Below are 15,158 nucleotides of genomic sequence, written 5' to 3' on the forward strand. Positions count from 1 at the left end.
GGTGTGATTTTCAGAGTGTGTCTTACAACAATACATGGAAAAATATCATAAATATTTCTTGGAAAACCGTGTGATATTCATGACGTCACTCAATGGATTACACCACCATTCCCAGTTTGTCTAGGAAGAAGAAATGTCCACCTTTCGAAAACGCTCGGGTTATATGGTTTTTATAATCTTGTAGCAAGATTTCTTGAACATACGTGTTTTTTTGACGTCATGAATAATAAAAGATTTGTTATGGAGAGAGCCCTTAGACTCATTCCATTTCAATGGCCAACGAGTCAGAGAAGAGGCCCATAACTATTGGACCACGCCTCATTTTTTTTAAACCATTCTATTATTATATATTATCTAGTGTAATATTTAACAACCCACAACATCCTTTCCGTGGTAGTGCACAACAGACAAGACAGGATGGCAGACCCCGACATGCCTCAACATGTTAGCCCACTACAAGCTCCTCCAAGATGGCAAACCCATTGGAAACTATCATTTGGAGATCATCAAGATAGAGATCGATGTGCCTACTAGAGGCTGTGATGGTATATGAATAATGTCACATGGTTTGGAATCATGTCAATACATATATGAAACTGGTTGATTACATTAGAAACAATGAACACTTGAAATATCTAAATTTATTCGAATTACTTTAAACCATGCTATGTTCACTCTTATCAAGATATTTACTTTGTTCACCTCACTTTCCATGTTAATTTTAACTTTACACATTTCAATGGCAAAATGAATATGATCATATTGTTGGCTATAGTTTCGTTTACATTAAACGTGTTTCTTTCAAAGAATGTCAAGTTTTGAAACATATATTTGTGAGATAATAGATTGATTTCTGTATATTTCATCTCTAACAGTGATAATTACAACATTTTTATAAAATTTATGATACAGTCAACGTAAAATATCCTAAAATTATACTTTCCTGTTTCAGGTCCATCAACACCGAGCGAGATAATGTTAGCCGTTTAATGTTTAATGGCTTTACAGCAACACGCATGCCCTGAAATAGAAATCATGTCTTTTAAGCACACGTATGTTAGTATATAATACACGTGGGACTTACTAACAAAATATACTGACAAATACAAAATCTTTGAACTTCTTCGAATAATCACATTAGTTTAAAAATTGTTTTTCATGCACACATTTTGGAAGGTTACATAACGAGTATTTAAACATAGTTATATTTAACTAACAATATACTTACAGAAGTAATGGAGGTACGCAAGTTACAATAACGCGATCTTTGGACGAATAAAACTATTAGTTCAGAGATTTACACCTCAATTTTACTAAATTAATTTTAATATTCTCTGCTTTGACGAGGTACGTTACTATAAGATTTTTTTTTTGTTTTTGAATTTCGCGCAAAGCTACACGAGGGCTATCTGCGCTAGCCGTCCCTAATTTAGCAGTGTAAGACTAGAAGGAAGGCAGCTAGTCATCACCACCCACCGCCAACTCTTGGGCTACTCTTTTACCAACGAATAGTGGGATTGACCGTCACATTATAACGCCCCCACGGCTGAAAGGACGAACATGTTTGGTGTGACGGGGATTCGAACCCGCGACCCTCAGATTGCGAGTCGAGTGCCTTAACCACCTGGCCATGCCGGGCCAACTATAAGATACTTTGTGGTATTGGCTTCAGAGTTTGGCGATGTAGTTATCAAAAGTTAACTAAGAGTTTGTTCACGGGTGTCCCTCTTGCATAAATGTGATTTTGCAATAGATCACCACATTACATTACTAACCATATTTACAATAAAAAATGACCTGGTGATTAGGACGCTCGATTCGCAATCTGTAAGTCGCAGGTTCAAATCCTGTCACCGAACATATTCGCCCTTTTAGCCGTAGGGGTGTTATAATGTGACTTGTCAATCCCACTTTTCGTTGGTAAAAAACAACCTAAGAGTTAGCATGGGTCGTGTTGAAGAGCTCTAGTCTATCGCTTCAAAACTAGAAACGGCCCTCTACACGAATATACAAAACAAATAATCTTTGCGCCCCTATAATTTATAAGGAATAACTAATTTCCTTGTCATTAAACAATTTTCCTTTTTAACACTGCATTCTATATTTAGTCCCTTAGGGATTTTCAAGAGTTTATTATAATAGTATTCCAACCATACTATGTTCGCCGTATCCATTGCCGACGATGCATTTCGCTCAAACCAGAGCTCATCAGACCGGCTGGAACAAAACAAATGCAGTAATGGTCAGAACACTATTTGTTATAGTAGCAATTGTTATGGTGAGGACGTATTTTCCAAGCTGGCGAAGTATAATTACAACTTATTTATTTAAGACGTTCACACCATACCAGTTTGAAAACTAGTTGAATAATGATTTTATTTATTATTTGTTGCAGGTGTTCAAGATTATTTTAAGATAGATAATTTAAACGTGTGTTGAGTATTTTAGGGCAAGTGCCTGCTTTAATAACTATCTATTGTGTAATGATGTTAACGTTGTATTCCTTTTAATTGTAAATATATTCTTTAAGATATTATATTTAAAAAACAGAACAAGTAAACTGTTTCAAAAAATATAGAACTTCTGCAAATACTCTATTAAATCAGATATAAGTAAATCACAATATCTTTCATATCATAGTCAGAAAAGTATCACATTGCCTACAGGGAATTTTGTTTTTTTTTTTGTTTCCTCGAATTAAGTTCTACTGATAACAACCTGTAATGAACATATGTTCAACGATGTGCTTTTACTATTCATCCTGTTGTATGCAAGAAACTTACAAGTGATAAGTAATTAACAGGATCGTATAATGTTGGAAAATGAGAAGAAAAAAAAACATTTGTTAATCAGCATTATTAAGGTGTATTTTAATGGAAAGAGGTGGAAATATAGTTACTTTGCACGAGGAATGAGGATTTTAAGTTAAATAATTTACAGGTTAATGACAAAATGTACCGAAATTATTAAGTTTAATATTTTCAAAATTTGGAAATGGATATAAAGGAATCCACTGTCAAATCAATTGTAAAAGAACCCACTAAAATATTTACAAACTATAGAGAAGAATTTGAGCACATAAAACAAGTCTGGGAAATTGTATGTACGTCTACTAAAGGCAAGAGAAAAACAATGAAAATATAGAACGGCTAAGTTATAATTAATAAGTTATAAAGTTATATAATTATTAAGTTATAATGTTCTGAGAGCATCTGAATGAACAAACTAATAGAGAGAACGCCTGCATCAATATTAACGATTCATATAGTTTATAAATATTGAGTAATGCATCTGAGGTATTGGCTAATCAAAGATATATAAAGGTAGCACGTGCATGTGAACATAAATGTGTGATGAAATAGAGTGTGAAATAAACAGTTACACAAAAAACGAAACTTAAACACAAGGAAGGTTTAGATTAGTAATTAACCCTTTTTAAGAACATGTTTTTAATATATGTTAAATATCACGATATAGTGTTTAACGCATTAAGCAAAGTTTGCAATGAAACAATTTATGTTTTCATTAAAACATCATTTTAGTAAGGGCATGAAGTAAGCACTGATAATACGAAATGAGCCATGAGGCCACCATTACTGGACAGTTTAATGCATGAAGTTAGGTCTCACAATATTGTATAAGGGGATGATTAATAAGGCTGTAGTATATTTTAAACACTAAACTATTATGAGAAACATCGTTCAAAATATAACAAAGGTCATCTCATAAATTAACCGATAGGCAATGTGTTATTTATCAGTTAGTTTAATTTATGCAAACTTTTTTCTTCAACAGCTCCAGTTCAGAGCAGCAATCTACCGCATACAAACATTAAATAATTAAAGCTTCAAATAATTGGTTAAAACTCATTAGATTTGTGGTAAGAAATAATATAAACTTTTAAAATGTCACCTCTTTGTACTTGCCTCCCTGTGATTGAGCGGTAAGCCTGAAGATCTAAAAAACGGTTTTCGCTACTCGCGGTGGGCACAACATAGATAAATCACTGTGTAGCTAGCTTCTCGCTTAACAACAAACAAACAAACGACTTTGTACTTTAATATTCTAAGTAGATTAAATTGCCCGAATAATTAGTTAAATTAAAAAAACAATATGTTTGTTTGTTTGAAGTTAAGCACAAAACTACACAATGGGCTATCTGTGCTCTGCCCACCACGAGTATCGAAACCCAGATTCTAGCTTTGTAAGTCCGCAGACATACCGTTGTGCCACTGGGGGGCAAAAAAAAACAATATGAAAGGCTATGCTAACATAATAAAAGTTTGAAGTTCTATTCTACAATCATTGTTTCTTTTCTTTAATTAGAAAAGTTTTTGTAAAGAATTATTATATCGCATGCGATCACTACATCATTGTAGCTAAGAATAAAATACTTTATTTATATAAATAATTTTTACATGCCATGGATAATATAAATGTTATTAAAGTATATTTATATATAACGCATTGCTTTTCCCATGTATTCAAACGATGCTGCAAACAAAAAAAATCAAATGTTCTGTTCAAGTTTTCATGTAACGTGCATTCATATGTCTTTTGTTTTTCGTAGCAATGATTACAAAATATTGTTTTAACAATAACCAACCTACACAGAAAAACAACATATTGGTAAGAAGAAATAGCTGTAATAAAGTTCAGAAAACGAATGATAAAATGTTACACAAAACGTAAAAGAAAATATACACAGGTTAGTGACGCCATACCTAATATAGTTTCCAATTCCATTATTAAGCATGTCGAAGGGCGAAAATATTATGATATGTGGTAATTTTCCTTTGTTTTTAGGAGTCATACAAACAATGAGTCACAAGTTTTAAAAATGACAACATTATCACTAACTGAAAAGATGAAATATCACATACATTTTAATATATATTTTAAGATACATAACTTCAGACAACTGTGTTATAAGAGAATTACAATTCACGTGAGACACTCATATTAAGGATTAAAGAGATCTATTCATCAATAAATAAAAAGTTGATCATATTAAAATTAGTATTCTGCTTAATAATTAAGATTTATATATGTGAAATTTTGAAATAATATCTTTCTTCTAAAATTTATTTATGCCTTATCATTTATGGATTAAATACTCTTACCTTGTGTAATCCAATCCTCAGTGAACAGGACGTAACGTTATCTTCATTAATTCCATTTATTTTCTTGATTTAAAGAACAATAAACATTAATTTCAACCTAACATGAAAAAGATCAGAACGGTTTATGGAAAGTAAACATGAAACGTAGAACCTGCATTTATTACCACAACAAAACTTAACTAGTTTACAAAACATGTCTGTGTTTGTGTGTGTTATGCTTGTCATGAATTTCAGCTATTCTCATTTCTTGAGGAAATAGTTTTCTGTGCTTACCAGGCTCCATTGTATTCATATAATTATAAATCAATCGTAATTATTAACTTTCATAAAAATATATATTCCCAGTAGCAAGGAGAGTAATAATGGTAAAACACTCAAGTATTATTAAAACAGGAAAAGGACACGTTATATAAGATAATGTTTGACAAACGCCGTTGGTATAATTAGCGCAACTCTCCAAGTCATTCACAAGCATTCTAATATAACATAAGGTGCAGTTAAAAATATATTTAAGCTGCTTTTCCTCAGCCTCCATCAAGAATAAAACATTTTTATTTTTCCGAAGCTTTTAGCCCTTTTACAGTAACTATCATTAGACTTTGAAACGAAATTATGGAGATCCATGTCTTGAAACTCTTTCTGTTGTTGGTCGAGATTTTTTAAATTATTCGGTAAAGAATCCAAAGTTCAGACCAGTTAATAAGAACGAAATTATTTTATTTATTTCACTAAAAGTTCAGTAAGAGTTACACAGTTTAAATGACTAATTATAAGCCTAATTTTACAAATAAGCCATGTGTAAACAGATATTCTACTTTCTTCTTAATTTCATACCTCTCGTACTGCTTAGGAAACACACCCACAAAATTATCTGCACTAAAATAACTGGCTGATAGCAACAAAAAAACTAAATCACTCACTGATTATCCATTAACAAAAAGCCTCGCGAAAACTCGCGTTTTACATTGGCCAAAATGTTCGAAAACTATGGAAACAATTTTGTGACAAACAATGCAACCGTCTAAATTAAAAACATAGTTAACAACAATTAATCCTCAATTATGTGAAAATATCTGGTAGCTTCCTTTGGGTTAATTATTCTTCAGTGTAACATAAAAATAAGTTATTATTGTTTGTTTGTTTTTTTGCCATGTTAAAGATCTAAGTCTGTAACGGACTAAAACAAAACGCCGCTACAACCAGGGTAAAACAAAAACAATTTATCAAAATATAACAGAAATCCAAAACAAAACTTTCATCAACTACAAATTTTATCACTGACAAAAAAATACAGCAATAATTTGTTCTAACTATATCTCGTGAACTAACTCGTTTTCTGGATCAAGGAAGGATTTTTTTTTATTATTTAATGGTTAGATCACAAGGTTACACGTCATGTGACTAACTATTACCATAAATCTACATAATCTTTCAGAACATTAATATCTGTACGCCACCACTAGGGAAAGCCTGTGTCAGTTTCATAAAACACACATACTCAAAATCAACATATTCTGGCTAGAAGTTGAGTTAGCGCTTTATTTTAACTAAAATTCATAGTTGAATTGAACGGTGGGAGGAATAGTAAATGAACGGTAAACAAGACAATGACAAAATAAAAGTAGAATTCACTATCTCCCAAGTTTACGCAAGAATGTAGAAAGTAGTGCTTAGCTGGTTTTCAGATGTCACTGTGCTATAGCGTGAGCCTTAATGGAGTAATTTTGGAAGCACTCCTTGGCTAAAACAGCCTCCAACGTTCACCGAACCAGTGGATGAATGCACTTGTGACAAAAGTAGAAGAGATATGGCTGATAGAGACAGGTGAGGATTCGTTCAGCCTTCCTAAGCCAGAGATGGAATGTAGTTAAATATGAATTACCACAATTATGAGTAACCTTATGTTCTACTCGATCTCAAAATCAGTCAGATAGGAGACGGCAAAGAGCCGCATTGACAGAACATGAACCCTACATACAACAACATGTTTGTATATTTTATTCATTTATTTACGTAGTGACATGTCTAATATAATGTCTTGTGATAAATTCAGTGTTTGTTTTCACATAAAATTACACAAATTAATAACACAAATTCTAACTGAGATAGTAATATGAACATAATGTTCAAAAGTTCTATGAAAGCTAATTCAGTATTTTATAAGTTAAAAAGTTTTGTTAATAAACGTTTCAGTATTCTTGTCAAGTCTGTGATTTTACATTGTTGTTGTAATAATAAACAGTAAATATGTTGGATTTATAAAACGTGAAAGAATAATCACTTAAGTTATAATTATATATCATTTTATGATTATGATTTTCTACTATTTTTCGGTTATCTTCGTTTGTGAAAAATGTATTTGATGCTATGGTGAACTATTAAGATTAAATGTTAGTGTAGTAGACTTTCTGATTTGTCAACAAATATCAAATATACATTTGAATCATTGTAAAGTGACATAGCTTTAGTTTCCTACATTTTACAAATTAGAAATAACGTGTTATCAAATAAATGTGTGTTACAAAAATTTTCCAATTGCAGATCTATCAATGCTATTGACCTTTTATTCTGCTAGTTTTAAGAGAAGATTGGTTATTTGGCCACTTAACGCCCTTTCCTGTCATACACACAATGACCCATTTTGTGATAATCCCTTAGACTGTCAGTGGTCTTGAAGTTCAAAAACCTAGATACACTGCTTGTGGTTGTAGTCTTAGGCTAATATGTCAGCAATAGGATTGAAAGAGTGACCTATCTGTATTAAATGCTAATTTTCTGATATGGCAAGAATATTACTCATCGAGCCTATATGCAGTCAGAAAGAAACAAGCTCTCGACAAAGATTTGTGAAAATATCTAAAGAGTGGTAAGAATAATAATTGTTAAACATAACTATTTACATAGATCCTTTAATCTGGGAGAATTTACCCTATTGTCAGAATATTATAATGGTTAGTTCTCTCAGTGTTTTTCATATCTTTCTCTAAGGTAGTTCTTTCCAGTCATGGAGTTTTGTGATTAAACATTTCATTTTATTCAACATTTTGCTCAGTCGCTTTTCCTTGACTCAGGCAGGCTAGAAACCAAGATTTAATTGAATATATGTTCTGCCTCCTCCAGCTGTTGTGGCTATCATTATTACTTGTAAGGTTATCAGTGCCCTTGATAATAACAACGGTTATTATGGATTTCTTACAATCTCCTTTTTGAATGAATTTTTGTTAAAGCACAATCAAAAACATTTTTTTTTCTGTCCATTTTTTTAATTTTAACATATTTTACATTTTATTTATGTGAAAAGAGCCCAAAACATTTATAAGCACATAAAATTTGGTTCCAACTCTCAATGTGGTATAGTAAGCCTCTTTTTAAACATGAGTCTACCTTGAAGTAGGTAATACTTAGTTAGAGCCACATTGAATTCTACATTAATTAAACGCCAACTTTATAAAATATTTTACACGTAATGTAAAACATGGTTTATTAATGTACTTTTAGATAAAATGTGCATAAATTAACACTGATGAACAGACTATTTAAAACATTATCATATATTTATATCTTGCACACAGAAGTTTCTGTGATTTCATCATGCTACTTCTTACCCCTTTTCCTTTAAGAAAGACTTCGCTAATGTTGATACTAGTTTGTGAACGATGACCAAGTTTGAAGAGAAAAACATCATTGCAGCTCATTTTCCACCATTCATTGTAGATGGATCCCTCTACTGATATGCGACTGGAGAAATTACGAAATAATAGGGTACATTCAAAAGATAGAAATCAGGGAATTATTTACAAATACAATCGAAACATAGAATCAATATTTTATTTAATTTATGATTTTATACTCTCCAAAGATCCTAAAAAATTCATTCATTCATGCATATATACAGTAATGAAAATAACTTTTATAACAATGATTTTTAATAAGCTGGGCTTTTATGGATGCGTTACACTTTAAGCTATAATTCATTCAAACATTTCTTATTAACTTCAATTTTCAGTAACGTATAGTTCAAGCCAATGTTCTAACTTTTTCATTGTACACTAGCCAAGTATGTTTTGTTCATATATCTAGTGAGATATAAACTTTCCACAGTGTTCATACTTATGTATTCGACTATATTAAATTTCAACCTTTAGATATTTGTATTTTCAAAATCAGAAAAGGTAATATCCGAAATCTACATAACAACACTATAGCAATATATTTACCTGCAGTTAGTTTCGAAGAATAAGAAAGTGAACCCTTAATATGAGCTGTTTAAATCCCATATTTTGTATAACAATAGATATATATTTGTTTTCAGTTATTCATAGTCTAGAAAACACAGTACCACAAAAATATATTTAAATTAATAGCTTGTTTGTTTGTTTGTAATTTCACGCAAAGCTACACGAGGGCTATCTGCGCTAGCCGTCCCTACTTTAGCAGTATAAGACTAGAGGAAGGCAGCTAGTCATCACCACCCACCGCCAACTCTTGGGCTACTCTTTTACCAACGAATAGTGGGATTCACCGTCACATTATAACGCCCCCACAGCTGAAAGGGCGAGCATGTTTGGTGTGACGGGGATTCGAACCCGCGACCCTCACATTGCGAGGCTGGGCCCAAATTAATAGCATAAATTTAGAAGAGCGCAAATGTCGAAACTTCGCCTACTAAGATTGTCTTAATGGGATGATTGTTGTGTAAAAAACTAAGTATTTTTAAAAAGCATAATATTAGTAGTAAGCAGTTATAATAATAGCATCTAACAACAGCTACACAACGAAAGTAACTAAAATGTTATGCCATTAAAGACATCTTTACTTCACAAGAAACTCGTCGTGAATAACCAGTTATAAAGATTCAGTATAAGTAATAAAAGTATTTTAATCTTTAAAATTACTGTATTAGTACTAATATTCAAACAGCATAATCTATTCATGGTATTTACAAAAGTAATAAAGAAACAAAATCTTGGGCTATTTGTGTCTTCCTTATCTATTGACAATTACACTTAAAGATACTGGTTCAGGTTTCCACAAAAATCGAACTTTTTCACAAAAACATAACTGAAACAAGATTAGCAGCAGGTGAGCGGTTGTGAGGAAAGATACTGTTCAAATATTTCAGGAACATTGGTGCAGGATGTGATTAGAATATTACATTTACAGTGGCTCATTAACTTGACATTGTGTGCTTATTTTCCGAAATTACTACAGGTAAGCAAAAATGTACTTGAATAGGTAAGACTTAATTCAATAAACCCTTGGATTTTGTTTTCAGTATATTTAGTACCTTAACAGAGTTACATTAGCACTATTGTAACAAAATAATATATACAAGTATTAGTTAATGCTTCCTACTACAATTTTTAGTTAGAAAGAGTTAAAACTTTCGGTTTCTTTTTAATTTTGTTCTAACTTTCGTGAGCAGTTACTGGTTAGTGAAAAAAAAAACATTGCTACTACTAGTAAATCACCCATAAAAATTCATTGAAAACAACAACTATAGAAAAGATTTTGTACACCTTGTTTTGAATGACCACTTAAATATTTTGATAATTATCAAATAAATCTCTGCAGCCAATTGCAAGTCTCCCCCCAAAAAAATTCTGCTGATCTCCAATCAGATTAATTCAGTTTGAAAGTCTCGAAAAATTTAAACTTAAATACTAATTTTGAAAGATTTTTCATATCTTCGCGTCAGTTTTCTTCTTTCATCGTTTTTAGAAATTTTTAAAATCTAAGTTTATTTTTTAAATTTATTTGAACGGCTTCTTATAAGTTAATGAAAATGTGCAAGTAGATTACACTGTAAACCTGAGATCCTCAAAAACTCCATTTTTGGAGTTCTTTCAAGACTTCATAAAAAATTGTTTTCTTTCTTTGTATTCTTTGGTACGATGAACCTAAGTGCAAAACTTCAAACATTTTGTCAAAAATGACACAAGAAGTTCAAAAATCGAACAGATAATGCATTACTCTATACATAAAATTTTAAGTCTAAAAATATATTTATAATTTTTCATATTTTTTATGAATGATGCTAATAAACGTATTTTTAATATCAAGGCAAATGGGCTGCGAAAACCCGCATCATATAATTTTCGGTGTATTCAAATTAAACTAGTATCAGAAATTTAGAATTGTTTAATATAGCTATGTATTAAACAGGCATATCATGTGTTTCTTAACTCCTTATTTAGTTGTTTTTTCAAAATATATGTACGTAATGGATATTTACACTATCCTACCAAAAGTCATGGGAAATGGGTAGCTATGAATAAAACATTTATATTCCAAGAAATTAATAGCGTATTGGCGCGCCTTCGGCCTTAATGACTGCTTGAATGCGTCGTAGAAGACTGTCTACTAATTTCTGATAGAAAGCTGGTGGTATTGTGCTCCACTCCTCCTTTAAAGCATTAGTAAGCTCCATTACTGAAGAGGGCTGTCTTGGCCTTTCCCTAATTATGCGTTTCAGTTCATCTCAAAAATGTTCTATCGGGTTGAGGTCGGGGCTCTGTGCTGGCTACTGCAATGTTCCGATGTTATTCTTTTCAAACCACGCGTTCACAATCCTTGCTTTGTGACATGGAGCGTTATTATGTTGGAAGGTGTAGGTCTCAGCATTCATGGATCCATGCACTACGTTCAGTGGATCTTGTCCATACCACGAGAAGCAGCCCCAGACCATGATACAGCCACCTCCAAACTTCACTGTTGGGACAAAACACTCAGCTAATAAGTGTTTTTCCAGGCATCATCCATACCCAAACAGAGTGGAAGAGCATGTAGCGTGACTCGTTTCTCCAAAGGACCGATTTCCATTGATCCACAATTTTGGTTTGGTGAGCCTTGCACAATGCCAATCGACGGTGTACATTTGTCTTTGTTGTCAACGGCTTGTGAGCTGCAGCTCTTCCGTGAAAATTAATGGTATGCAGCTCTCAACGTGTCGTGAAAACACTTATATAATTGCCTGTGGCTGCTCGCATCTACAAGCACAGATTCTCTAGGGTCTGACGGCGAGGTGAGGTAACCGGCCTTCTCAAGACGCGTCGGCTCCTGTTAGTCAGTATTTTACTCCTATCTGGTCATTTATTGGGCTGAGTGTCACCTATGGACTTCCAGTTTTTCAGCACGTTGCTAATTGTCGATCTGAAAATGTTTAATTGTTGTGCAATAGCACGTACAGACATTTTCCCAAAAAATCATTCAATTATCCTTCCCCTCTGAAACTCTGTTAGCTCTTTAAATCTATTAGGATAGTGAGTTTTGGTATAGAAAGTTGGTCAAGAAACCCACTAAATTCCTTCGCCCTAGTTATTCATGGAACTAAGTCAGTCAAGTTGTCTCTTTTTTTTTCTTTTTTTTCTTATAAGGCCACGATTCTTTACAGTAGGTGTCTGTGAGTTATTGGTAATAAATTTCAACAAGCAACACACAATCCACTTTTTATAAAATATATCAAAACATGTCAAACCTATATACAGATGTTCATTACACTGTTCGTTATCACAGTTGTATCCAGAGTTTTAAACAACTGTCTATTTTCTCGTTAAATTCCACACATTCCGGTCCATGTACTTTAGCACCAAATTGACAAGACGAATTCTTCTTCTCTATTCTGTTATTACAATACAATCTGTGATTATTACACGTTAAAAGTCGCCACTATACACATTTTATGGCTAAACTCACGATCATCCAGATCATCTATCTTTTTTCTTTTCCTTTCATAACTTACTTACTTGCAATATCTTGATGGCTTATATATCTATATTGCACGACTGAGGCCTAGAACTTTCTACAAACTACGAGACGAGACGTTATGATGTAACAATACACACTTAAAGCAACGAGAAATATTCCGAAGGTTCGAATAACATGTCAATTCACAACAATTGAACTACACAACAAACGATTCGTAAACAGCTACATAAGCAAACCTGCGATAAATTATCGCTTCTAAAAATATTAAATTTAACACTCGCGCTTTATAACTACCTAAATCATAATTTTCGTATTAAATTTATATGAAACAGTCATGTATATCTAACACAGATAAAATGTCACATTTGCTTTCTTCGTGGGAGATATTTCGTAACGTAATACATGTTGTGTATAAATCAACAGTGATCTTTCCTCCAGGAAATTCATGTCATTTCCTATGGATATAATATCCATTGTTTTGGAGTGAAAGTCACGTGGGTAGCACCTGCATCCTGAGAAAAATGACATTATTGGCATTAGTATACAGTGGTGTGTTTTCTCTGTCTGGAAAATACTTAAATCCAGTAAAAACACCACAAACTTGTCTTTAATTTTTATTGTGTTTGAGTGTTTGAAATAAAATTTATTTTACTGTGTGCAAACTTGCGTTTAACCTCTTTCTTTGCTTTACACTCAGTCGAGATCAGCGAAAGGCAGATTTCTGTCCTGCAATACATCTTCTGGTGAGCCCATTATTCTAGGGGTTGGAGCCCTACCCCGTTACTCGATGGCAAATCGATTAATCTAAGAATGCTACATGTATGGGGAAAAAAGGAAGGGGGCAAGAAAAAGTTAAGCAACAACGAAGTCGATACTTTGGGTTTGTTCAAGATAATGCAACACTGATAGTAAAGCTATTGTTAGGTATCAAACCCACTAATACTAGCACTGCGACGTCAGCACGATATTGCGATTTTACAAAGTGAAACTATCAAAATCTAAGGATTAACATTAAATATAATAGTAGTTGATGTACTAATGATATCCTATCCACACTAGTATACTGACTAGTCTAGTAATATATTAGCAGGGTATTAGACTATTCAAGTAGAACCTAATAGAAATTTAATCTATTCATCATTATATTTGGATGAGATATAAAATATAATAAAGAACAAACTTCTTTTTTTTTACATTTTAAATGGCCGTATTGCATGCAACGCTTCATCTTTATATCAAGTTGTTATGCTTTACAGTAATAAGTCAGGCAGTTATTATTTTCCATGATAAAGTATTGAAATGCGCTATTACACATATTTCTTATTAATAAAATAAAATGTCCGTATTACAAAACGTCTGAATTGGCAATAGAAATCATAATGATCAAATAGTTGTAAGAGACATATTCGAAAAACGTATCTGTAAGATCATTTTATCATTATTTTTATTTAATAAAGGAAGTTTAAGTGAAGCAATAATCCCATCCATTATGAATGCTGTTAAGTTAAACTTAGAACGCGTATTCCAAGAATTTGTTTTCTCTTTATTTAATCAAACGAATATATGCTACATTTCAAAACTCATAGTTTTGAGAGAATATAACCTCAGCCATAGAAAAAAACTAAAAAAGAAACTTCTATATCAGTTATTGTATGTTAAAATGTGAAAGAATTATTTTAATTTGTAATTTACTGAAGGTTATGTGTTCGTGATGAGTTTATTTTTTGTTGTTTTTCTTTTTTTGCTGAACCTCAAGTTCCCATTATAATCCTATAAAAAGCAGCATGATAACACCAGAGAACCCCATTCTTCCCCAAAGATAGTTCTGTAAACAGTTGGTCAAACATATTGCAGTATCAGTTGATTTAACGAAGTCTGTGAAATGGACTTCCTAACCATGCTGAGAAAATATATGCTAAAATTTTAAAACCCATAATTTATACAGAATATAACCTCAGCCATAGAAAAGCTATTGTTACATATCAAATCCACTAATTAGCACTGAGACGAATAAACGCTAATACAGTTAGGTCGTTGGTAAAAAAAATATTACCCAGCTAGCTTTGCATGGCTTTAGGAACTTTCATTTCACCATTCACCTCTTAAACACAAAGAACAACTGAGCACTACTTTTAAATGGAAATCTAATTTCTCTCAAACTCTCCTCTGAAATCAAAGATTAGAAAATGTTTGTACATGTAAAAACTCAATCAAAATATATATGTTAGTAACAGACTTAAAATAAGACCCAAAACTCGAGCGCTTTCGAATAGTTGACTATTCTTCTTCACCCTTTGTTCTCCTGAAGTCAACTATTCGAAAGCGCTC

At 32.3% G+C, this 15,158-nt stretch overlaps 1 protein-coding gene across 1 annotated transcript in view; it reads right to left on the reverse strand.

Annotated features, from left to right (window-relative positions):
- The window catches only part of LOC106465121 (atrial natriuretic peptide receptor 1-like), a 145,663-nt gene that overhangs the window by 85,055 nt on the left and 45,450 nt on the right, over window positions 1-15,158 (reverse strand). The window contains exon 4 of the mRNA XM_022392956.1: window positions 946-1,029. Coding sequence (XP_022248664.1) covers window positions 946-1,029 — 84 coding nt within the window. The remainder of the gene's footprint in view (window positions 1-945; window positions 1,030-15,158) is intronic.

The sequence above is a fragment of the Limulus polyphemus genome, unplaced genomic scaffold, assembly GCF_000517525.1.
Source record: "Limulus polyphemus unplaced genomic scaffold, Limulus_polyphemus-2.1.2 Scaffold1843, whole genome shotgun sequence".
NCBI lineage: Eukaryota > Metazoa > Arthropoda > Merostomata > Xiphosura > Limulidae > Limulus > Limulus polyphemus.